A 25,154-nucleotide genomic window follows, 5' to 3' on the forward strand; every position below is an offset into this window, starting at 1 on the left:
AGGTTTGGGGGGGGGGAGGGGGGGCAAGGTCAGAGGGAAGATTTTCTTTTTAAAAAACACAGAGTGGTGAGTGTGTGGAACATTACATTAGGAACATTTAAATAAGCACATCAATGTAAGGAAAATGGAGGGTTGTAGGCTGGGTACAAGGGAAGTGTTAAATTAATTGTGGAGTAAAATAAAAGGCCATGGGCCAAAGGAACTGTACTGTTCTATGTTCTATCTTCACTTTTCTAAAATGCCAAACCTCCAAATCTCTCTGCTCATCAAGATCCCACAGTTCTGCCATCACGCATGGTAATTTTAATTTGAATAGCACACAGAATGCTGGAGGAGCTTAGCAGGTCAGGCAGCGTTTAAGGAGGGGAATAAACGACATTTTGGGCTACACACACAAAATGCTGGTGGAATGCAGCAGGCTAGGCAGCATCAATAGGGAGAAGCGCTGTCGACGTTTCGGGCCAAGACTCTTCATCAGGACTAACCGAAAGGAAAGATAATAAGAGATTTAAAAGTAAGAGGGGGAGGGGAAAATGCGAAATGATAGGAGAAGACCGGAGGGGGTGGGGTGAAGCTGAGAGCCAGACAGGTGATTGGCAAAAGGGACACAGAGCTAGAGAAGGGAAAGGATCATGGGACGGGAGACTTAGGGAGAAAGAAAGGGGGAGGGGAGCACCAGAGGGAGATGGAGAACAGGTACAGAGAAAAAAAAAGGGAGGGGGAAAAAAACAAAATATATCAGGGATGGGGTAAGAAGGAGAGGAGGGGCATTAACAGAAGTTAGAGAAGTCAATGTTCATGCTATCAGGTTGGAGGCTACCCAGCCGGTATATGAGGTGTTGTTCCTCCAACCTGAGTGTGGCTTCATCTTGACAGTAGAGGAGGCCATGGATAGACATATCAGAATGAGACTTTTCATTGATACCTTGGCCCGAAACCTCAACGTGTACTGAAGAAGGGTTTTGTCCTGAAACATAGTTTATTCCTCTTCATAGATGCTGCCTGACTTACTGAGTTCCTCCAGCATTATGTGTTGTGTTGCTCTGGATTTCCAGCATCTGAGGAATCTTTGAATTTGAATTTTTTTTTAAAACATCACCATCCATTTACTCAGTGGAACTGAGTACATTTCTAAATGCAGTCGAACTCTTATTAACTTCCACACACAACCACTTGGTCAAAAGAGCATTTTAAAAAATCTTTTGTGTCATACCAGAGGCCGAGTGTGCTGCTGTAACATTGTGAGCTGTACGTAGGTCTGTAACGTAATCGCCCAGCGCGAAGGGTCTTCGTACATGAGGCCCTGCCAACGAATAGGTGCAAACAGATTGAGGGTTATGTCTACCAGACGTCATCAAGTAACTGTCATTCCGTCACTGAATTCACTCGTATAAATGCCCTTCCGGATAGCTCAAAAGGGCCATTAAAGCAACAACCACGCCATCTGAGAACGTTCTTCCCTGAGTCAGTCAATCTGATCATTCTTGTAAACAACCTCCACACCCCCTCCATTACCGTCACTGTAAACGCTTTAATCCGCTTTTCAAAAACCTGCATACACTTTCGATACAGACTGGTATTCAAGCACAATTTATTCCATATCCATACTTTAACCTCTAACTTTATTTTAAATATAATGTACAATGTCCTGGGTATGTTACTCAAAATGGCCTCTTTGGTTTGTTACAAGTAGGAATGTTTCTTTGTCGGATAAGTGTTTCTCTAGCCGTTGTTTCACTTTAGAATGGCTGATATGGTAATTGTATTCATTTGTTAATCAATGGGGAATGTCATTGTGTCTTGTGATGCTGGGAACTTGGGAGAGGGGTTTTCGCGGGTTTTTTTGGGAGAGGCCGAGGAAGACATGGAAGAAGGTGGACGTGTGCTGGACTGCTCGTAAGACCACCGGGGTGGTCCCAGGTGCGACGGCCGGATGGGTCGATTGGTTCGTTGATTGAGCTCCAACGAGTGCACTAAACAGACTGAACTTTGATAAGTGGCGCCTTTTGTTTTTTTCCTTGTGTATATATATTGTATTGCTTACTACTCTTTTTAATTTTAGTAAACTCTTTAAAGTGTATTTCATAACGGTATTTGTTGTGGATTTGATACTGTTGGCGGGCTCGAGGCGTAAACTCGATTCTCACAGCACCTGCGTGTACGGGAGGTGGGTTGGAGAGTGGCTGGATCCCTTTTTCCCCTAGACATATACCAGCCTGTGGGTAAGTGTTACATTTGTGGGGGCTCGTCCGGGATTGGATTGTCAGGGGCTGTGGAGTCGCGCAGGCAGCAGAGGAAGATGGACAGAGATAAGTTTGTTTGTTGGTGCCAGTTTGAAGATGTACCGGTACAGTACGCATGCGTAGTGAGCGGAGTGGATTTTCGAGTTTCAGGAGACGTGATAGTGAGGGGTTTAAGTTCGGTGAAGGGTATTGGGCAGGTAGAATTGGTAGCTAGACGGTGTGGTAAAGAGGTGGGGTCTAGCTGGGTGTTGGTTCGTACGAGTGCTGAAGTCAGGACGGTGGGACTGCCGGCGACGGTCAGTGTACCGGGGGAGGCGGGCCCGTGGGGGCTCCACTTCTACAAGGATGAGGCTGAGGAGACATCGGAGGAGGAGTTAGAGCTAGAGGTGGACCCCAGAGAGGTGCCCGGCACTAGTAAAGGGAGGTGGGAGGAGGGAGTCGTGACTAAGCCCCGCTCCCCAGGTAGGGTGGAAGCCTCGGAGCTGGCAGCCACACTTTATTCCCTGGTGGGGGTGGCCGAGAGGCCACGGCTGAAGCTGGGGGTGTTCTCCGGAGCCAAGCCTACTCCGGATGGGGAGGTGGACTATGAGACCTGGATCGAGCATACGTCTTTGATGTTAGAGGAGTGGCCAGGTTCAGAGGAGGAGAAGAGGCAGCGATTGCTGGGAAGTTTGAGGGGTTTAGCAGCCACAACCATCCGGGAGTTGAAAGCTGAGAAGCCTGGGGCCTCAGTGGAGGACTGCCTAGAAGTTTTGGAGGGAGCGTTTGGGTTGTCAGGGGAACCCTGGCTGCTTTTAGCAGAGTTTCAACGCCTGGAACAATGGAGAGGGGAAAAGCTCTCCGAGTACATATTTAGGATGGAGGGGATGCTCTCGGGGCTGCGGCGCCGAGGGGTAGTGAAGGCGACTGACGTGGCTAGCGTGAGGATGAGTCAGCTATTCAGTGGCTCTCTGGAGGAGGACAAGGTGGCGTGGACTATCCGGCAGGCTTATAGGAAAGGTCCCCCTCCATCCTTCGGGCAACTGATAAGAGAGGTGCGAGAGGAAGAGAGAGCATTGGGGCGGAAAAGGGGCACGGGCCTACGGGAGCGATCCTCAGCGATACAGGAAGTGGTGGCTGAGTGGAGGAATGACAAACCCCCGGGGAGTAGGGAACCCCCTTTGGAGGGGAGGGACAGGGGAGGTACCTACTCTCAGGGGCGATCAGTGCAGTGGATTGGGAGCAGGAGCCGTCCTGGGAGAGGAGGGGCAGCCGGCAGTGTGTGCTTTAACTGTGGGAAAGAGGGGCATTTCAGGCGGGACTGTGGAAGGCCAAGGGTGTGCTATAGCTGTGGAGAGGAGGGTCACTTTAGGTGGGATTGTGAGAGACAAGGAGTCCCGCGGAGGACAAGCCCCCCTGCGACTAAGAAGGGAGAGGTGTCGGGGAAACTTAGGAGAGGCTCAGTGAGGGAATGGACTGGAGCCTCTGGAGGAACACGTTCCCAGAGATCAGCCGGAAGACCACCGGGTGCCCACGCCTCTGTTCCGGATGGGCTGGTAGGACCCCGTGCCAGTGTGGGTCTACGGATAGAGGGAGTTTACGCAAAAGCCGTTCTTGATACTGGATCGCAGGTGACCTTATTGTACCGGTCTTTCTACAATCAACATCTAAAGCATTTGCCCGTAACACCATTTGACGCCCTGCAGATTTGGGGTGTGAGCGAGGGTGACTACCCGTACGATGGGTACCTATCGGTGAGATTGGAGTTCTCGGAGGGTGATGTGGGAGTGTCGGAAGCTATTGAGACGTTGGTGTTGGTGTGTCCTGACCCGGTGGAAACCGGTGGTGCTGCCCTCCTGGTGGGGACTAACTCCCCAGTTGTGCGACGGCTCCTGGGAGCTTGTAAGGAGAAAGGGGGGGAAGACTTTCTGGAGACCCTCTCGGTGCATCCAGTGTTTCGAGCAGTGTTCGAAGAAGGGGTTGCCTCCCAAGGGCTGGACCCGGAGTGTAAACGAGGGACGGTGTGGTGTACGCAGGCGAGGCCCAAGGTGATCCAACCAGGGGAGGTAGCACTAGTGATGGGGACCCCCAGATTCCCAGGAGTGCCGACAGGAGAAGCCCTGTTAGTAGATGCCCCAGACGATCTTGAAGGGGAGACACGATTTCCGGCGGGGGCGCTGGTGAGGCCCGAAGTGCAGAGACCAGGGGTGGTACATGCGAGGCGTATAGCTATAAGTGTCAGGAACACCACGGCAAGAGAAATCACCTTTAAGAGGGGAATGCCGCTGGCACATCTGTTCCCGGTGACGGTAATGTCCAGCGCACTAGTGCGGACCCCTAACGGGGAGGGATCGGAGCATTGAAGGGAGCTGACCGCTGAAGCCTTTAACTTCGGGGATTCCCCAGTGTCGCCGGAGTGGAAACGCAGGCTAGTGGAGAAGATGCTGAAGATGGAAGCTGTTTTTTCTCGGGGCGAGTTTGATGTTGGCTGCTCCAAAAGCACTCGCCACACCATCCGGGTGACGGAGGACACCCCGTTCCGAGAGAGATCCCGGCGGCTGGCTCCGGCAGATGTTGAGGACGTGCGACAGCACTTGTGCAAGTTGAAGGAGGCCGGAATCATAGCTGAGTCTCGAAGTCCTTATGCGTCCCCAATAGTGGTGGCACGGAAGAAGAATGGGCGAGTGCGCATGTGTGTTGACTACAGGACGTTGAATCGGCGAACTGTCCCTGATCAATATACTGTCCCAAGAGTCGAGGATGCGTTGGCCTGTCTGAGCGGTGCAAAGTGGTTCAGTGTGCTGGATTTAAGAGGTGGGTATTGCCAGATCCCGATGAGTGCGGCCGATAAAGAGAAGACCGCTTTTATCTGCCCACTGGGGTTCTTTCAGTTCGAACGAATGCCCCAAGGCATATCCAGAGCCCCAGCCACCTTCCAGAGGCTCATGGAGAGAACTGTGGGGGATATGAATCTGTTGGAGGTGCTGGTGTACCTGGACGATTTGATAGTGTTTGGATCGACTTTGGAGGAACATGAGGAGAGACTGTTGAAGGTGTTGGGCCGGCTTAATGAAGAAGGGTTGAAGCTTTCCCTGGACAAATGCCAGTTCTGCAAGTCGTCGGTTAACTACATTGGCCATATCATTTCGCGAGAGGGAGTGGCTACTGATCCAACCAAGATAGAGGCTGTGACCACCTGGCCGAGACCCCAGAAAGTGGGTGCTCTGCGCTCATTTTTGGGGTTCTGTGGGTATTACCGGCGATTTGTGAAAGGATACGCCAAAGTGTGTCACCCGTTAACTCAGCTGTTGTGTGGCTATCCCCCGGTGGGGAAGAAGAGGACGGGGAACCAGAGGCAGGATGCTGGAGGATACTGGAACCCGGCGGAACCTTTTGGCTCGAGATGGGATGATCAATGTGAAGAGGCGTTCCGATCTTTGAAAAGGGCACTGACCCAGGCCCCGGTGTTGGCTTTTGCCGATCCCCAGAAGCCATATGTGCTGCACACGGATGCCAGCCGAGAGGGTCTCGGGGCTGTTCTGTACCAGGAGCATGGCAAAGCATTGAGGCCGGTAGCCTTTGTCAGCCGAAGCTTGTCGCCATCGGAGAGAAACTATCCCACTCACAAGTTGGAGTTCCTGGCGCTGAAGTGGGCGGTGGTGGACAAGCTGGGCGATTACCTTTACGGAGCCAAGTTTGAGGTGAGAACGGATAACAATCCTCTCACTTATATTTTGACTTCGGCGAAGCTGGATGCCACAGGACATCGGTGGCTGGCGGCATTGTCGGTATATGATTTCAGCCTGAGGTACCGCCCCGGAAGCAAGAATATCGATGCGGATGCATTGTCTCGTCGGGAGCCGGGGGAGGAGGAGAAGGACGAGGAGTGGGAGAGTGTCCCTGCCCCTGGAGTGAAGGCGATGTGTCAGTTTGTTATCACCGTGAAGGCCGAGGGAAGAGGGAGGCTGGAACGAGCCATGGACCATTTGGGGGTTTTTGACGACGCCATACCCCTAGTTTACTGTGACCTGACCGCTCTGGGGACTAAACAGTTGCCGGAACTGAGTCCGGGGGAAGTGGCAACTGCTCAGCAAAATGACCCGGGCATTGGCACAGTGTGGAGAGCGGTCGAGAAGGGGGATGGGGCGTTGGCTGAGAAGGCGAAACACCCATACGTGCCTCTGTTGTTGAAGGAGTGGTCTCGGTTGAAGTTAAAGAACAAAATCTTGTACCGGGTAACAACGCCTCCGGACCAACCCCGCTGTTGGCAACTGGTCCTGCCAGAGGAGTATCACCAGACTGTACTCCAGGCCTTACATGATGATTCTGGACATTTGGGGGTGGAAAAGACATATGGATTACTCAAAGACCGGTTCTACTGGCCCCGGATGAGGGGGGACGTCGAAGAATACTGTAGGGGATGCCGTCGTTGCATCCAGAGGAAGACCCTGCCAGCGTTGGCGGCTCCACTGTCGCACTTGCAGAGTGCGGGACCTCTGGACCTGGTATGTATGGATTTCTTGTCGATTGAGCCTGACACCAGCAACACCGCGAATGTATTAGTCATCACCGATCATTACACTCGCTATGCTCAGGCATTTCCCACCAAGGATCAGAAGACGACGACAGTGGCGAAGGTGCTATGGGAGAAGTACTTTGTGCATTACGGCCTTCCCAGGCGAATCCATAGTGATCAGGGGCGGGACTTTGAGAGCCGCCTTATCCAGGAATTACTGACTATGCTTGGGGTTGAGAAATCCAGGACTACCCCTTACCACCCACAGGGAGATCCTCAGCCAGAGAGATTCAACAGGACCCTGTTGGATATGCTTGGGACGCTGGAGATTGGGCAGAAAAGCAGGTGGAGTCGTCATATTGGACAATTGGTTCACTGTTACAATTGTACTCGCAATGAGGCTACAGGGTATTCACCCTAGTATCTGATGTTTGGGCGGGAAGCGAGGTTGCCCATTGACGTGTGTTTTGGAGGTGGAGTGGGTGAATTTCCCGGGAAGTCCCATCTAAAGTACGTGTCCGACATGAAGAGGGAGTTACAGCGGGCGTACGAGTTGGCCGAGGCGGCGGCTACCAAACAAAATCAGCGGAATAAGATGCGGTATGATCGAAAGGTGAAGTTTGTACAATTATTACCGGGCGACCGGGTCCTTTTACGGAATTTGGGACTCCCTGGTAAGCACAAGTTGGCAGATCGATGGGCGGCCAGCCCCTATGTAATAGAGAGCCAGATGCCGAACCTGCCAGTTTACCGGGTGAAACCCGAGGATGGAAAAGGGCCTATCAAGGTACTCCATAGGAATCACCTGCTGCCACTGGGTCAAGCGGTGCAGGTGGATAAGGAGCCCGAGTGGGAGGTTACGCCCAGTACAAGGACTCTGCGAGGGAGCGGAGAACGGGAAGAGCCCGCTGCTGAAGAGCGGGGACGGGTCCCTCACTCGGGAATGGCTACCGATTCAGAGGAGGACGACTCAGATGAGTGGGTCCTGTTCCCATTCGCTAGTGCTCCAGTACCAGGAGAGGAGGCTCCTGGCCCTTCCCATACTGAATTGGGTGAGAGGAGGGAAGGTCTTGAGGGTCAGATGGAGAGGCAGCCTACATTGGTGGGAGAGAGGGTGGAATCTGAGCGTGAGCCGGAGAGATCTCGGGTGAGGGAGGACCCCTGTGAGGAAGGGGGTGCGGGTCTGTCAGGTAGACCTGGGGTGTCCGAGACAGTGGGTTCGCAGGTGACGAGGGAGCCCAGTGGGGCAGAAGGGGTATGGAGATCTCAGAGGATTAGGCGCCCCCCGGAGCGGTTGACATATGTGGTACCGGGAGAACCGAGTGTGATTTCTACTGCTCTGGGTAGTTATGTCATTGCCTTCTGCACCTGGGTTGGGTTTTGTGTGTTGCAAGAAGCTTTGGGGACCTCTAGTAATGCCATGAGGGCATGACATTTGCTGGTGGGGAGAGAATGTACAATGTCCTGGGTATGTTACTCAAAATGGCCTCTTTGGTTTGTTACAAGTAGGAATGTTTCTTTGTCGGATAAGTGTTTCTCTAGCCGTTGTTTCACTTTAGAATGGCTGATATGGTAATTGTATTCATTTGTTAATCAATGGGGAATGTCATTGTGTCTTGTGATGCTGGGAACTTGGGAGAGGGGTTTTCGCGGGTTTTTTTGGGAGAGGCCGAGGAAGACATGGAAGAAGGTGGACGTGTGCTGGACTGCTCGTAAGACCACCGGGGTGGTCCCAGGTGCGACGGCCGGATGGGTCGATTGGTTCGTTGATTGAGCTCCAACGAGTGCACTAAACAGACTGAACTTTGATAAGTGGCGCCTTTTGTTTTTTTCCTTGTGTATATATATTGTATTGCTTACTACTCTTTTTAATTTTAGTAAACTCTTTAAAGTGTATTTCATAACGGTATTTGTTGTGGATTTGATACTGTTGGCGGGCTCGAGGCGTAAACTCGATTCTCACAGCACCTGCGTGTACGGGAGGTGGGTTGGAGAGTGGCTGGATCCCTTTTTCCCCTAGACATATACCAGCCTGTGGGTAAGTGTTACAATAATTTCTTTGTTCTCAATAATAGTTGAATTGTCTTCTGTTGCACGTCACCCCCCCGACCAACACACCACTGAAAATTGCTAACACATGTAAATGTACACACTGCCTTGATTTCATTAGGCAGAATTCACTCTACAAGGTCCTCCAGATGATTCTGGAGTGATTTCATTCATTGAACAATCATGACTGCAAACACCATCGCTGTCAAGCTCCAAGTTCTGGCAAGAACATGCCATCATTTGGTCCGCTCAAGCGGAGACCCAGCTCACAGTGCGGGTAATCTCGCAAGACGACATGAAACATTAATACATTGTCGCAGTGTGTTAGACAGCTCTACGGTGACCAGGGTGATAAGCATTCTACAATATCCCTGGAAACCAGCAGGTACAAACCTGCCTCTCAAGGAGTTAGGGTTTTATTTTTTTCTTCCTTGTGTCTGCTTTCTGAAATAAGAGCCACATGTGCTATTCGTGCTGTGTGCTGTGGGTAATGTGATTTGCACCTTGGCCCCAGAGGAACACTGTTTCATTCGGCTATACACACGTATGGTTGAACGACAATTAAACTTCGCGTTTCTGTATCTCCTGCCTGATGGTAGCTGTGAGAAGATGGCGTGACCCAGATGGTGGGGATCTTCAATAATAGAAGTTGCCTTCTTGAAGCAGCACTTCCTGTAGGAATTGCCAGTGATGAGGAGGGACGTGCCTGTGAAGCTTTGGTCAAAGTTCACTCATTTCTGAAACTTCTTGCTTTCCTGTACACGCAGTTCCCCCTTTTAGATTCTGAAGCTCCTCTCAGTTTCCCTGAGCTTGCTGGCACATCCCCCTAAAGCATCCAAGTCAACACCCTTGTCCTTACCAGTAGATTGTGGTTCCAGATGTTCCTCCATTTTGAGACCGGCTCCAGAAGAACCTGAGACAATCGAGAGGAAAATAGAAGTTTATACGGCTGGCAGAGTAAGAGGCCAAGGACGAGTAGACAGGAGAATGGGGTTGAGAGGGATAATAAATCAGCCATGGTAGAATGGCAGAACAAACCCGATGGGCTGAATGGCCTAATTCTCGTCTTGTTTCTTAAGGACATGGCTTTCACACTCACAGCAGTGATGGTGCTAATAAACTAGGATTAGAGGCCCTTACTGTCAAAGATTCAGATACATTTATTTATCATATTTACATGTGTCAGTTGCATTAAGACCATAAGCCAATTCTATCATGGGCACTAGCTTCCCCACATCAAGGTCATCTTCAAAAAAGCAATGCCTCAAAAATGTGGCATCTGTCATTAGGACTCCAATCACCTTCTCACTGCTACCATCAGGGAGGAGCTACTGGATCCTGAAGACACACACTGATCGGTGATTCCCTCCACCATCCAATTTCTGAATGGACAATGAACCACAAAGACTACCTCAGTACTCGCTGATTGGACAATGAACCACAAAGACTACCTCTGTATTTGCCGATTGGACGATGAACCCATGAACACTACCTCTGTATTTGCCGATTGGACGATGAACCCATGAACACTACCTCAGTACTTGCTGATTGGACGATGAACCCATGAACACTACCTCAGTACTTGCTGATTGGACGATGAACCCATGAACACTACCTCAGTACTTGCTGATTGGACGATGAACCCATGAACACTACCTCAGTACTCGCTGACTGGACGAAGAACCCATGAATACTACCTCAGTACTTGCTGATTGGACGATGAACCCATGAACACTACCTCAGTATTTGCCAATTGGACGATGAACCCATGAACACTACCTCAGTATTTGCTGATTGGACGATGAACCCATGAACACTACCTCAGTATTTGCCGATTGGACGATGAACCCATGAACACTACCTCAGTACTCGCTGATTGGACGATGAACCCATGAACACTACCTCAGTATTCGCTGATTGGACGATGAACCCATGAACACTACCTCAGTACTCGCTGATTGGACGATGAACCCATGAATACTACCTCAGTACTTGCCGATTGGACGATGAACCCATGAACACTACCTCAGTACTCGCTGACTGGACGATGAACCCATGAACACTACCTCAGTATTTGCTGATTGGACGATGAACCCATGAATACTACCTCAGTACTTGCTGATTGGACGATGAACCCATGAACACTACCTCAGTATTTGCTGATTGGACGATGAACCCATGAACACTACCTCAGTACTTGCTGATTGGACGATGAACCCATGAACACTACCTCAGTATTTGCTGATTGGACGATGAACCCATGGACACTACCTCAGTACTCGCTGATTGGACGATGAACCCATGAACACTACCTCAGTATTCGCTGATTGGACGATGAACCCATGAACACTACCTCAGTATTTGCCGATTGGACGATGAACCCATGAACACTACCTCAGTACTTGCTGATTGGACGATGAACCCATGAACACTACCTCAGTACTCGCTGATTGGACGATGAACCCATGAACACTACCTCAGTATTTGCCGATTGGACGATGAACCCATGAACACTACCTCAGTATTTGCTGATTGGACCATGAACCCATGAACACTACCTCAGTATTTGCCGATTGGACGATGAACCCATGAACCCTACCTCAGTACTTGCTGATTGGACGATGAACCCATGAACACAACCTCAGTATTCGCTGATCGGACGATGAACCCATGAACACTACCTCAGTATTTGCCGATTGGACGATGAACCCATGAACACTACCTCAGTACTCGCTGATTGGACGATGAACCCATGAACACTACCTCAGTATTTGCCGATTGGACGATGAACCCATGAACACTACCTCAGTATTTGCTGATTGGACGATGAACCCATGAACACTACCTCAGTATTCGCTGATTGGACGATGAACCCATGAACACTACCTCAGTATTTGCTGATTGGACCATGAACCCATGGACACTACCTCAGTACTTGCTCTCTCTTTTTGCACTGCTTGCTGCATTTTCATTTGATTTATTTATTGATATACAACACTGAGCAGGCCCTTACAGCAACTCCCGATTTAACCCTGGCTGAATCACGGGAAAATTTACATTGAGCAATTAACCTACCAACCAGTAAGTCTTTGGAATGTGGGAGGAAACAGGAACACCCAGAGGAAACCCACGCGGCCACAGGGAGAACGTACAGACTCCTTACAGATAATGGTGGGAATTGAACCTGGGTCTCTGATACTGTACAGCACTGTGCTAAGGCTATGCTGCTGTGCCACCCTCTGTTTATAACTGCGCAATTTATAGCACATTTTATATTGCTCTGTACTGCTCTGCAAAACAAATTTCACTACTTTGTCAGTGATAATACAACTGACTGATCCTGACGACCAGAAGACAGAAGCAAAATTAGGCCATTCGGCCCACTGAGTCTGCTCTCACCTACATTCTCCTGCTTTCTCCCCGTAATCTTTGACACGCTGACTAATCAATCTCCGCTTTAAACATACCCAGTGACTTGGTCTTCACAGCTGTCTATGGCAATGAATTCCATAGATTCACCACTCTCTGGTTAAAGAAATGGACGTCCCTCTATTCTGATGCCCAGCCCTCTGGTCCTAGACTCACTCACTATAGGAAAAATCATCTTCACATCCAGTCTATCTAGGCCTTTCAATATTCAAACAGCCAAGACAACCCAAGGATATTCTGGGAGCGGCCCATAGCTGTCACCTTATTTTCCAGCAGCAACATTACATGCCCACAATGCTCAGCAGAATGACAAAGCAACAATAACAACAGCAACAAACAAAAAACAAACCCCTTTTTCTCTGTCACACACACACACGTGCACTTGCCTCCAACCCCAGGCGGGCCTCTCCCACCCACCCACTCTCACAAAGACAGGCCTCCACCCACAGAGACAGGCCACCTCCAGGCCTCCAGCCCCCAGTCCCTGCCCTTAAGGCAATTCTACGCCAAGCCAACCTGCTGAGGAACAGTCAGTGTGACACGTGGGTCTTGAAGGGTTCCCAAACTCAAACATCCCTAGAGTAATTGAGATTTATTGTGTTAGGTAGACTTGCTTAGCCAAGACTTTTATCTCCTTTACTCAGTTAAGGAGTGATCTCATTGAAGCCACAGCAAGGAAACAAGGTCATTCAGTCCAATTCACATATGCCAACTAAGATGGTCATCTAAGGTACTCCCATCTCACCCATATCCCTCTACAACTTCTTTTCATGTCATGGACCTCTACCATCAACTGAGGGGCTCAAGGTCCCCGGGTTGGGAACCTCTACTCTAATCCTTTCCTATCCATGTACCTGTGCAAGAGCTTTCCATATGTTGTCAATGTCTTGCCCTGAACCATTCCACATAGATACCACCCTTGGGGGGAAAATAGTTGTCCCTCTTAAATCTTTCCGTAAACAGGTGATGAAAACCCCTCCTACACCCTCCCCACCCTCTACCACCCAGGCCATGCTCTCTTCTCACTACCGCCAGCAGGAAGGAGGTCCCACACCACCAGGTTCAGGAACAGTTATTACCCCTCAACTATCAGGCTCCTGAACTGGTGTTGATAACTTCACTCACCCCAACACTGAGCCAATTCCACAACCTATGGACTCATGTTCAATGACTCTACAACTCCTGTTCCAAATACTATTTATTACTTATTTATTTTAGTATTTGCACAGTTTGCCTTTTGCACATTGTTGCTTGAGTATAGCCCTTCATTGATTCTATTGCACTTTTTTGTATCTAGTGTGAATGCCCACAAGAAAATGAATCTCAGATAGGATATGGTGACACAAAGGATATTGACTTTGATCTATATTGGGCTTCTGTGAGTCCAGGCGCATATCGACCTCCCTGCGTCCAACATACGGCGGAGGAAGGTCCAGGAGGGTCAATCTGGGCAGTGGGGGTGTGGAAGTGGGAGTTACGAGACCACTACCACTGAGGGACAAATAAAAGACCGCTCCCACTCAAAGAATTGGCAGTGAGCACAGACATGCAGAGCCAAAGAGCCTCTTCCTGTGCCATGTGTTGAGAGCTGCCGGGAATCCGGAATCTACCCAGAATCATCAGGAGACAGCACAATCTCCACAAAGTCAGTGAGAAAATGGCTGAGATTCTCTGTACCGTATGAATAAATAGACAAGTGTTTGGTCCATGGTCCATCATGGAGTTATGGATGGATCAGGTTTATTATCACTGACATAAGATCTGAAACTTGTTGTTTTGTGGTAGAAGTTTGGACATGGGGCTAGCAATCCCATCCTGGAAAATGCCAACATAAACTCCAAAGGCCTCATCCCTGGGAGAGGAAGGATCTTTGAAAATGGGCTCCACCTGGAGACAAAGTGAAAGACTGGCCCGGGACAGAGGACCCTGGCAAGCTACTGTCTGTAGCCAATGCTACTGACCGCAGGGGTGATTATCTCAAATACAGTACTAAAGTGGTTTGGCAAATATATATAGCCAAGTGTCCAAGACTTTTGCACAGTACTGTAGTAATTTTATATATTGCAATGTACTGCTGCCGCTAAGGAAAACAAATTTCATGACAGATGTGAGTGATGATAAACTCGATTCTGATATGGGTCTGTATTGTGGACTGAGAGTGGGAAGGGAGTAGGGAGACGGGAATCATGGCTAGAAAAAGGAGAGGGAGTGAGAAGCACCAGAGAGACATTCTGTAATGATCAATAAACCAATTGTTTGTAATCAAATGACCTGGCCTGGTGTCTCAAGGCTGGGTGCAGAGTGGAATAAACAGCCAATGTTTCTATGGAGATTCTAACAACTGCATCCCTGCATCAACTAAATACTGGAATCGGGATGGACAAGAGAGCCAACCCTGGCAGTACTCCCACATTGTAAGAATGAATTCAAAACACTTATACAGGCCGTTACTTACCTCAATGTTACTGTATCTTGCAAAATATTCCAAGCACGTGGTCTTTCCACTTGCAATGTTCCCTTCAACGCAGATCTGAAATGAAACACGAGCAGTTATTTGGTTTCCATCCTCAGAAGGCATGCAAATGCTACTACAAAGAAAGCACAGCAGCACCTGTACTTCCTTAGAAGTTTGTGAAAATTCAGCATGACATCTAAAACTTCCACAAACTTCTATAGTCTTGCAGTGAAAAGTAAGATGACTTGTTGCATCACAGCCTGGTATGGAAACACCAAGGCCCTTGAACAGAAAATCCTACAAAAAGTAATGGATACAGTCCAGTCTATCATGGGTAAAGCCCCCTCCACCCAGGGACTCCCACCACCCAGGCCATGCTCTCTTCTCACTGCTGCCATCAGGAAGGAGGTACAGGAGCCTCAAGACCCACACCAGGTTCAGGAACAGTTATGACCTTTCAAACATCAGGCTCTTGAAGCAGAGGGGATAACTTTACCCATCACGGAATTGTTTCCACGACCTATAGACTCACTTTCAACGAGTCTTCATTTCATATTCTCAATATTTATTATTATTTTTGTTTGTATTTACTGTGAATGCCCACAAGAAAATGAATCTGGTTTGCATATGGTGACCTTGATAATAAATTTATTTTGAATGTCCCTCAGATTACCGGAGATGAAAGAAAGCGGGAGAGTTTGGGAAACTCACTACTGTTCCCACTGATACAAATGTCCAATGCCGAGCACCTGTAGGCATCATAGAACACAGAACAGTGGTGTGCCAACCCTTTAAACCTGCTCTGAGGTCAATCGAACCCTTCCCTCCCACACATCCATCCATTTTCTATCATCCACGTACCCAAGAGTTTCTAAAATGTCCTTGATAGTGGCTACACAGGCTGATAAGGTGGTTAAGGCGGCTTATGCAATGCTTGCCTTTATTAGTCAAGGCATTGAGTTCGAAAGTCAGGAGGATTTGTTGCAACTTCATAAAACTCTGGTTGGGCCACGTCTGGAGTATTGCGTACAGTTCTGGTCGCCCCACTATAGGAAGGATGTTGAGGTTTTGGAGAGGGTGCAGAAGAGGTTTCCCAGGATGCTGCCTGGTTTAGAGGACGTGCTATCACAAGAGGCTGCATAAACTTGGGTTGTTTTCTCTGAAGGCTGGAGGCTGAGGGGAGATCTGATAAGAGGTTTATAAGATTATGAGAAGCATAGACAGAATGGACAGGGTATCTGTTTGCCAGGGCTGAAATGTCCAATGTCAGAGGCCATGCATTGAAGGAGAGAGGGGGTAGGTTCAAAGGGGATGTGAGGGGCAAGTTTTATTTTCTCCAAGAGTCATAGGTGCCAGGAATGCGCTGCCCGGCAATGTGGCAGAGGCAAATACATGAGAGGCTTTTAACAGATGTTTAGATAGGCACATGAATGTGAGGAAGATGGAGGGATATGGACATTGTGTAGGTAGGAGGGATTCGTTTTTTGGGTGTTTTTGATTTACTTTTTAGCTGGTTCAGCACAACATTGTGGGCTGAATGGCCTGTTCCAGTGCTGTATTGTTCTATGCCCCCTATGTATCTATCTTTACTACCTCCTTTGACTTTCCTCCAATCACTTTAAAAACATGCTCCCTGGTATTAGCCATTTCTGCCCTGGGGAAACCCATTCTGTAATTTTGTACACTTCAATCAAGTCACCTCTCATCCTCCTTTGCTCCACAGAGAAAAGCCCCGGCTCTCTCAACCTATTCTCATAAGCCGTGCTCTCTAACCAAGGCAGCATCCTGGTGAATCTCCTCTGCACCCTCTCTAATCCAGGCAGCATCCTGGTGAATCTCCTCTGCACCCTCTCTAATCCAGGCAGCATCCTGGTAAATCGCCTCTGCACCCTCTCTAATCCAGGCAGCATCCTGGTGAATCTCCTCTGCACCCTCTCTAATCCAGGCAGCATCCTGGTAAATCGCCTCTGCACCCTCTCTAATCCAGGCAGCATCCTGGTAAATCTCCTCTGCACCCTCTCTAATCCAGGCAGCATCCTGGTAAATCTCCTCTGCACCCTCTCTGAAGCTTTCAAATCATTCCTATTACGAGGCAACAAGAGCTGAACACAATACTCCAAGTGTGGCCCAACCAGGGTTTTACAGAGCCGCAACATTACCTCACAACTCTAGACCTCAATCTCCTGACTACTGAAGGCCAGCACTTCATACAACTTCTAAACAACCCTACCAACTTCAAGTGATCCACAGACATGGACCCCAAGATCCCTCTGTTCCTCCACATTGCTAAGAATCCTGCCATTAACCCTGTACTCTGCCATTTTCTGAAGTGAATTCTCTGGACTGAACGCCATCTGGCACATGTCAGCCCAGCTCTGCATCCTGCCCATGTCCCATTGTAACTTACAACCTTCTACACTATCCACAATACCACCAACCTTTGGAAGGATCCCACCAATCCTTCATTCTCACAGGGTCTAAATTGTGGAACTTTGAAACCAAGGTGTAGCGGTTAGCCAGACACTATTACAACTTGGAGTGACGGAGTTCAGAGCTCAATTCAGCCACCATTTGTACGTTCTCCCTACGAACCGCGTGGGTTTCCTCCGAGTGATCCAGTTTTTCCCCACATTCCAAAGACGCACCAGTTAGTGGGTCAATGGTCATTGCAGAGTGTCCTGTGATTAGGCTAGGGTTAAATCGGTGTGTTGCCATACGGTGCAGTCTGTTGGGCTGCAAGGGCCTGTTCTGTGCTGTATCTCTAAATAAATGAATGACAACATAGGAGCACCTGCATCAGGTCTGCAGTCGTTCAAGGAGGCTCAGTCCCACCATCAGAGGCTATAAATGCTGGCCTTGCCAGTGTTCACATTCCAGTATCTGAAAACCTCAGTTAACCAATACAGGAGCCTGAAGACACACACTCATCGTTTCAGAAACAGCTTCTTCCCCACCACCATCAGATTTCTGAATGGACAATGAACCCATTTACTGGATTAGGTTAAAAGAATTGTATTTTTCCAGTATTTCCCCTATAGTTTAATTGCCCTGCGCTTGCTTGTATTTTATATAATCATCTGTATACACATAATTGTTCAGTAAGTTTTCCAGTAGTTGTATCTAGCTGATTCTGTGCTTTTCCAGAAGCTTCTCTGTTTTTCTGTAACAGGTGTCATGCCACCTGAATCTGACTATTTTATGCATTAATTCTTATCGCTGGAAATTTGTCTGATAATGAGACAACCACAATTTCTATTTGTCTCTTCTTTGTTTGATCTTGTAACACTTAACAAAATGGCCATAAGCACCGAGTTTTACACCTCATTATTGACTTTCACAGAGCCTCTGATCAGTATCACCAGATTTGACACTAACTCACTATTTTGCAATACTTTTTTTTACATCGTCATAGAAAAGTATAGCACAGAAACAGGCCCTTCAGCCCATCTAGTCCAAGCCAAACCATTAAACTGCCTACTTGACCTGCAGTGGGACCATAGCCCTCCATGCCCCTACCACCCATGTACCTATCCAGATTTTTCATAAAAATTGAAATCAAGCTCCCATGCACCATTTGTATTGGCAGTTTGTTCCACACTCTCATGACCCTCTGAGTGAAGAAGTTTCCCCTCATATTTGCCTTAAACATCCCACTTTTCAGTCTTAACGCATGACCACTGGTTGTAGCCCCACCCACCCTCAATGGAAAAAGCCTGCTTGCACTTACCCTATCTGTACCCCTTAATTTTGTGCATCTTTATCAAATCTCCTCTCAATCTTCTATGTTCCAAGGAATAAAGTCCTGACCTATTCAATCTTTCCTCATAACTCGGGCCCTCCACACATGGCATATAAATTTTCTCTGTAACTCTTCAAACATTACTGACATCTTTCCTGTAGGTCAGTGACCAAAACTGCACACGATACTCAAAATTAGGCCTCACCATACTCAGTACCTGTTGTTATGTTATTTTTAAATATGGCTTTTACTGTATTGCCAACATAAAACAAATTTCACAACTAATGTCAGTGGTAATAAACCTGATTCTGACATCATCATTATGTGCCGTGTTGTATGACGTGGACGATTGTTCTCGGTAAATTTTTCCACAGAAGTGGTTTTCCATTGCCTTCTTCCAGGCAGCGTCTTTACAAAACTGATGAACCCAGCCCTAATCAATACCCTTCAGAGACTGTCTGCTTCGTGTCAGTAACCAGGACTTGTGATACGCACCGGCTGCTCATACGACCATCCACCACCTGCTCCCTTGGCTTCACATGACCCTGATCGGGGGCTAAGCAGGTGCTACACTTTGCCCAAGGGTGACCTACAGGCTATCGGAGGGAAGAAGTGCCTTGGACCTCCTTTGGTAGAGAGGCATCTCCACTCCAACACCCAACTGATCCTGAAATCTCTGGTTTAAAAAAAACTGAACCTCCAGCAATGATACGACTGCTGGTGTCAGACACAGGTAGATTTTACACTACAGGTGGCTCACGGGACAGAAACTGCACAGTCCCCAAGAAAAGTAAATATTTCCATTAATGCAAGCACGAGAGATTCTACAGACACTGGAAGTCCAGAGCAACACACACAGAATGCTGGAGGAAATCAGCAAGTCAGGCAACATCTACAGATAGGAATAAACAGTTGATGTTTCAGGCCGAAACCCTCTTTCAGGACTGGAACGGAAGGGGGAAGATGGCAGAATAAAAAGGAGGAGGAAGGGGAAGGAGGCTAGCTAGAAGGTGATAAATGAAGCCAGGTGGGTAGGAAAGGTAAAAGGCTGGAGGAGGAGGAATCTGATCAGTGAAGAGAGTGGAGCAGGTGAGAAGAGGAGGTAAGAGGCTAGAGTGGAGAATATCAGAAGAGGAAAGGTGGAGGGATTTTTTTTTAAACCAGAGGGAGAAATCAATATTCATGCCAACAGGCTGGGGCAACTCAGACAGCATAAGAGGTGTTGCTCCTCCACCCTGAGGGTGACCTCATCGTGGCACAGGAAGAGGCCATGGACCAGGGCGGGAATGGAAAAAGGAATAGGAATTAAAATGGTTGGCCACCGGAAAATTCCACCTTTGCTGGTGCTCGACAAAGCAGTCCCCCAATTTATGACAGATTAATCAAACATCTAGCCACACAGGTTTCTGCTGAATGTACACATACTACAGGCGGGATAATGTTGGTGATAAAATACGTACCACCAGCTTCTTCTCCTCTGTCACTCCACCACTGAGAAATCGAGCTGGAAGATACAAAACCCATTTTAGGTGAACAGCACGACGAGAGAGAGAGAGAGAGAGAGAGAGACCAGGACACAGTGAGCAGCAGGAAGGCAGGGACAGGGCAGTGCGGCACACACAAACCACAGCTAACCTCTACTCCCTAGAGAAATCTGTCATTGCCCCCTTTGACCCTCACCAATTTTTACTGATTCACAACAGAAGGCATTCTATCAAGGCTTGGTATGGCCACCGCTCTGCCTGTGACGGCAGGAAACTGCTCAGCACATCACAGGAACCAGACTCCCCTCCACGGACTCTGTCTACACTCCTCACTGCCTCAGTAAAGCTGCCAGCATGGTCAAAGACCCCTCCCACCCCAGACACCTCCCTTCTCTCTCCCATCGGGCAGAAAATGAAGCACATACTTCCAGCTCAAGAACAGTTTCTATCCTGTACCTTATTGTCTGCCCACACTTTCCCTGTGACTGTCCCTCTGCTCCTAGACTCCCCCACTATAGGAAACATCCTCTCCACATCCCCTCTATCTGTGCCCTCTGGTCCTAGACTCCCCCACCACAGGAAACATCCTCTCCACATCCCCTCTATCTGTCCCTCTGGTCCTAGACTCACCCACTATAGGAAACATCCTCTCCACATCCCCTCTATCTGTCCCTCTGGTCCTAGACTCCCCCACTATAGGAAACATCCTCTCCACATCCACTCTATCTGTCCCTCTGGTCCTAGACTCCCCCACTATAGGAAACATCCTCTCCACATCCACTCTATCTGTCCCTCTGGTCCTAGACTCCCCCACTATAGGAAACATCCTAGTCACACTGGATTCTTTCTGTGGTCTCAGGGACCTCGTGAAAACTACAGAAGACGCGTTTGCTGCAGATTAACCTATGAAAGGCAAGTCTTCAGTACAAGGCTGAAGGACCGATCCTACCTCGCTGTTATAAGAATATTGAACAGCTCCTTAGTACAATGAAGTAGACTCTTGACCTCACAATCTACCTCAATATTACTTGCATCTCATTGCCTGCCTGCTCTGCCCTTTCTCTGTAACACTTTATTCTGCATTGTTATTGTTCCCCTTTGCGCTACCTCAATGTCGTTATGCCTGTCCTAGCACGCAACGTCAGCTCCAGCGGACTGAGCAGAGGAGATCTATAGTGAGATCCAATGGCCAGGAAGGTGGTACTGCAACGCTCCATGGAGAGCGGAAGGCCATGACAAGGGACAGAAGACATGATGGTCATCCACTGCAACCAGGGATGACCTCAGCTTCTGACGCTTGTTCATATCACTGGATTTGGACTTCTGAGGTCGAGAGAGTGGAACTGTCAACGGCTTTACCACTTTAAAAACTCTCCTGCACAGGCCTCCTGTCATCATTGGAGACGACGAACAGCCAACCAAACCCCAATATACTAACGTGATGAAATAATCTGTTTGGATGGCACGCAAAACAAAATTTTCCCCACTGTAACATACACCCTGTACCTCAGTATATGTAATAATAAGAAACAAGTGTTTCTATCTTCAGGAGTATCCCTAAATTGTTATAATTTTATGTATTAAAAAATAAGGTGGAAAAACTCAGTAGGTCAGGCAGCATCCATGAAGAGAGAGTTAGAGTGTCAGATCAGAGACGTTTCATCAAAACAGATCCGTAAGCAGTTTTGTTCATATTTGTCACACCTGCACTGAGCTTACTGGGGGCCTGGCTCCTACACATTCCACTCACCTATAGGGAGGACCACTCAGAATAGAGATGAGGAGGAACTTCTTTAGCCAGAGCATGATGAATCTGAGGAATTCATTGCTACAGATGGTTGTAGAGACCAAGTCATAAAGTGGAGGTTGTTTGGTTCTTGATTAGCCAGGGTGTCAAAGGTTACAGGATGAAGGCAGGAGAATGGGGTTGAGGGGGAAAAATAAATCAGCCATGATGGAATGCTGGAGCACTCGTTGGGCCAAAAGGCCTAAGTCTGCTTCTATGTCTTATGGTCAACTCAAACAGCTCCACATCGTACAGGACAAAGCTGCCGACTTGACAAAGTTCAAAGTTCATATGTCACTATATACAATCTTGAAATCCATATTCTTGTGGGCATACTCAATAAATCTATAGAACAATAACCATAATAGAATCAATGAAAGACCGCTCAACTAGGGCATTCAACAGAGCACAGAAGACAAACTGTGCAAATAAAACAGAAGAAATGATAATGGTAAATAAATAAACAATAGATATCGAGAATGTGAGATGAAGAGACCTTGAAAATGAGTCCACAGGTTGTGGGAATATTCCAATGATGTGGCAAGTGAAACCGAGTGAAGTTACCCCCCTCTGGCCCAGGGGGTAATAACTATTCCTGAACCTGGTGTGAGTCCCATCTCCTTCCTGATGTGAACAACGAGAAGAGAACATGACCTGGTCTGCTGTCACATGGGCATCCCACCCACTCACACACAGAAGTTTGTACTGGCTACAGGATGCACTGTAGCAACTCCGAGACTCCGTGGACATCAGCACCTCTACCAGCAAGGGCAACATAACCATGGGGAACACCACCCCTCCAAGCCACACACCAACCTGACCAGGAAATATATCACCGTCAGTGGGTCAAAATCCTGGAAGCTGCATCCCCAAAATCACTGTGGGCATCAGATATGTTGTGAAACCTGTTGTTTTGTGACCGCAGTACAGTGCAAAGACAATTACTATAAATTATAATATATGAAAAATAAGCAAGTCATGCAAAAAGAGCAAATTAGTGAGGAATTGTTAATGGGTTCCTGGATCATCTGAAATCTGATGCTGGAGGGGAAGAAGCTGCTCGAAAATACTCACCGTTTCAGGATTAGCTTCTTTCCCTCTGCATCAGATTTCTGAATGGACCCTACCTCACCATTTTTTGTCTTTACTGCTCCCTTTTTGTACTAAAGTTCAAATTAAATTTAATATCAAAATATGTATGTCACCATATACAACCCTGAGATTCATTTTCTTATGGGCATTCTCAATAAATTCATAATAGAGTAATAACCTTAATATCACCTATAGTGGGTACTATAGAGAGTGCAGAAGAGAATTACAAGGATGTTGCCTGGATTGGGGAGCATGCCTTATGAGAATAGGTTGAGTGAACTCGGCCTTTTCTCCTTGGAGCGACAGACGATGAGAGGTGACCTGATAGAGGTGTACAAGATGATGAGAGGCATTGGTTGTGTGGATAGTCAGAGGCTTTTTCCCAGGACTGAAATGGCTAACATGAGGGGGCATAGTTTTAAGGTGTTTAGAAATAGGGATGTCAGGGGTAAGTTTTTCACACAGAGAGTGGTGGGTGTGTGGAATGTATTGTTGGTGGTGGTGGTGGAACCGGATACAATTGGGTCTTTTAAGAGCCTCTTAGGTACATGGAGCTTAGAAAAATAGAGAGCTATGCGCTAGGGAAATTCTAGGCAGTTTTTAAAGTAGGTTACATAGTTGGCACAACATTGTGGGCTGAAGGGCCTGTAATGTGATGTAAATTTCTATGTTTCTATAATCAATGAAAGACCACCCAACTAGAGTATACAGCCAGAATGCACAAGACAACAAACTGTGTAAATACAAAAAGAAATAATAAATAATTAATAAATATCGAGAACATGAGGTGAAGAGTCCTTGAAAATGAATCCATTGCTTGTGGGAAGATTTGAACGATGGGACAAATGAAGTTTAGTGAAGTTATCCCCTTTGAGATTATTTAATTCATATCTATTTATATTGTAATTTATATTTTTTGTAGGTCAGGGCACTGATGCTGCAGAGTGATATATTTCACAATATCCACCAGTGATTCTGCAGGCTCCTCAGTGGTAGCAATGTCTCAGATGGTGACAGCCCATGTGATCTGTGCCACCTTCTTCAGACACTGCCTTTTGAGGATGATACACACACACACACCTCGAGGACTGCATCCAGCTCAAAGGAGTACAGCCGAGGTTTTGGGCAGAGCAGGTCTACGCTGGAAAAGTCGACTGATCTTTTCCACAGATGCTGCCTGGCCTGCTGAGTTCCTGCAGCACTTTGTGTGTGTTGCTCGGATTTCCAGCACCTGCAGATTTTCTCTTGCTTCTCAGGGACTGTGGCAGTTTAAGCACACAGCTTACTTCCATGTGAAGCCCACACCCTCTGAATAAATATATATATTTTTTAAACTCACCGGAGGGGGGAGTTGCCAAAATTGCCAATTTGTCTGCCTGCACTGCACTTTCTCTATAACTACTACACTTTAATCCGCAGTCCATTCCTGTTCTCTTTTTTGTATCGCCTTGATGCAAGAATGATCGGCACAGATACAAAACTTTTCACCGTATCTCAGCACACATGACAACAATAATACACCTGAACCTATCCAATTCACTAGTAAATATACAGTATTTCTATACAGTGTAACATCTAAGAGATACAGTCTGTGGGGGTATTAATAGAAACACGTTAGGTCCTGAGCATGTAGCACAGAACCAGGCCCTTCAGCCCATCTAGTCCATTCTGAACTGTGCCTCCCCCATTCACGTACTCATCCAAACTTCTCTTAAACATTGAATTCCAATCGGCACCCATTACTCCCGCTGGCAGCTCGGTCCACACTTGCAACCATCCTCTGAGTAAGAATACAGCATAACAGGCCCTTCGGCCCACAATACTGTGCCGACCCTACTCCAGGATCAATCTAGCGCTTCCCTTTATGTTTCTTTCATTTATGTGTCTATCCCAGACTCTCTTAAATATCCCTCGTCTATCTGCCTCTACCACCACCCCGGCCGTGTGTTCCGCACACCCACCACTGTGTAAAAAGCCTACCTCTGATATCCCTCCTATATTTTCTCCCAACACCTTAAAATTATATCCCGTCCCCCCCCCCCCCCGTATTGCCCATAAAGATGCTCCTCCGTAGTATATCCTCGTGAGGGTGGCGAATTGAGGGGGTTTTGCCGTACAGCAGCGCCTCGACACGAGGGCTATTTAGTGGCGTTATGAAATACGAATATGCAGAGATTGTGACTCAATGGTGGAAATGCCGGAACACTGATCACAACGGGGTTCCCGCATTTACCCACCTGCACAGCCGCGGGGCTTCAGCAGCCGGTGAAACCGATTCCAACACCACACGGCCATCTGCAGCAGCCTGCCCACGCACATTCAAACTCGGGAGATATGGGAACTGGAGTCTCATCACCCGTTCTGCACACGGAAGCGTTTCAA

The 25,154-nt window shown here is 47.9% G+C and overlaps 1 protein-coding gene across 2 annotated transcripts in view; it reads right to left on the reverse strand.

Annotated features, from left to right (window-relative positions):
- Positions 1-25,154, reverse strand: part of tk2 (thymidine kinase 2) — a 42,241-nt gene extending 17,087 nt beyond the window's left edge. Inside the window, exons 1-5 of one of the 2 annotated variants that reach the window (XM_059993288.1) lie at positions 25,010-25,154; positions 19,871-19,914; positions 14,672-14,746; positions 9,647-9,700; positions 1,214-1,303 (exon numbers count right to left, since the gene is read on the reverse strand). In XM_059993288.1, the coding sequence (XP_059849271.1) occupies positions 1,214-1,303; positions 9,647-9,700; positions 14,672-14,746; positions 19,871-19,914; positions 25,010-25,091 (345 nt within the window). In that variant the 5' untranslated portion in view covers positions 25,092-25,154. The remainder of the gene's footprint in view (positions 1-1,213; positions 1,304-9,646; positions 9,701-14,671; positions 14,747-19,870; positions 19,915-25,009) is intronic. The other variant, XM_059993290.1, reaches the window with a different exon arrangement.

Source organism: Hypanus sabinus, chromosome 17, assembly GCF_030144855.1.
Source record: "Hypanus sabinus isolate sHypSab1 chromosome 17, sHypSab1.hap1, whole genome shotgun sequence".
In the NCBI taxonomy this organism is placed as follows: domain Eukaryota; kingdom Metazoa; phylum Chordata; class Chondrichthyes; order Myliobatiformes; family Dasyatidae; genus Hypanus; species Hypanus sabinus.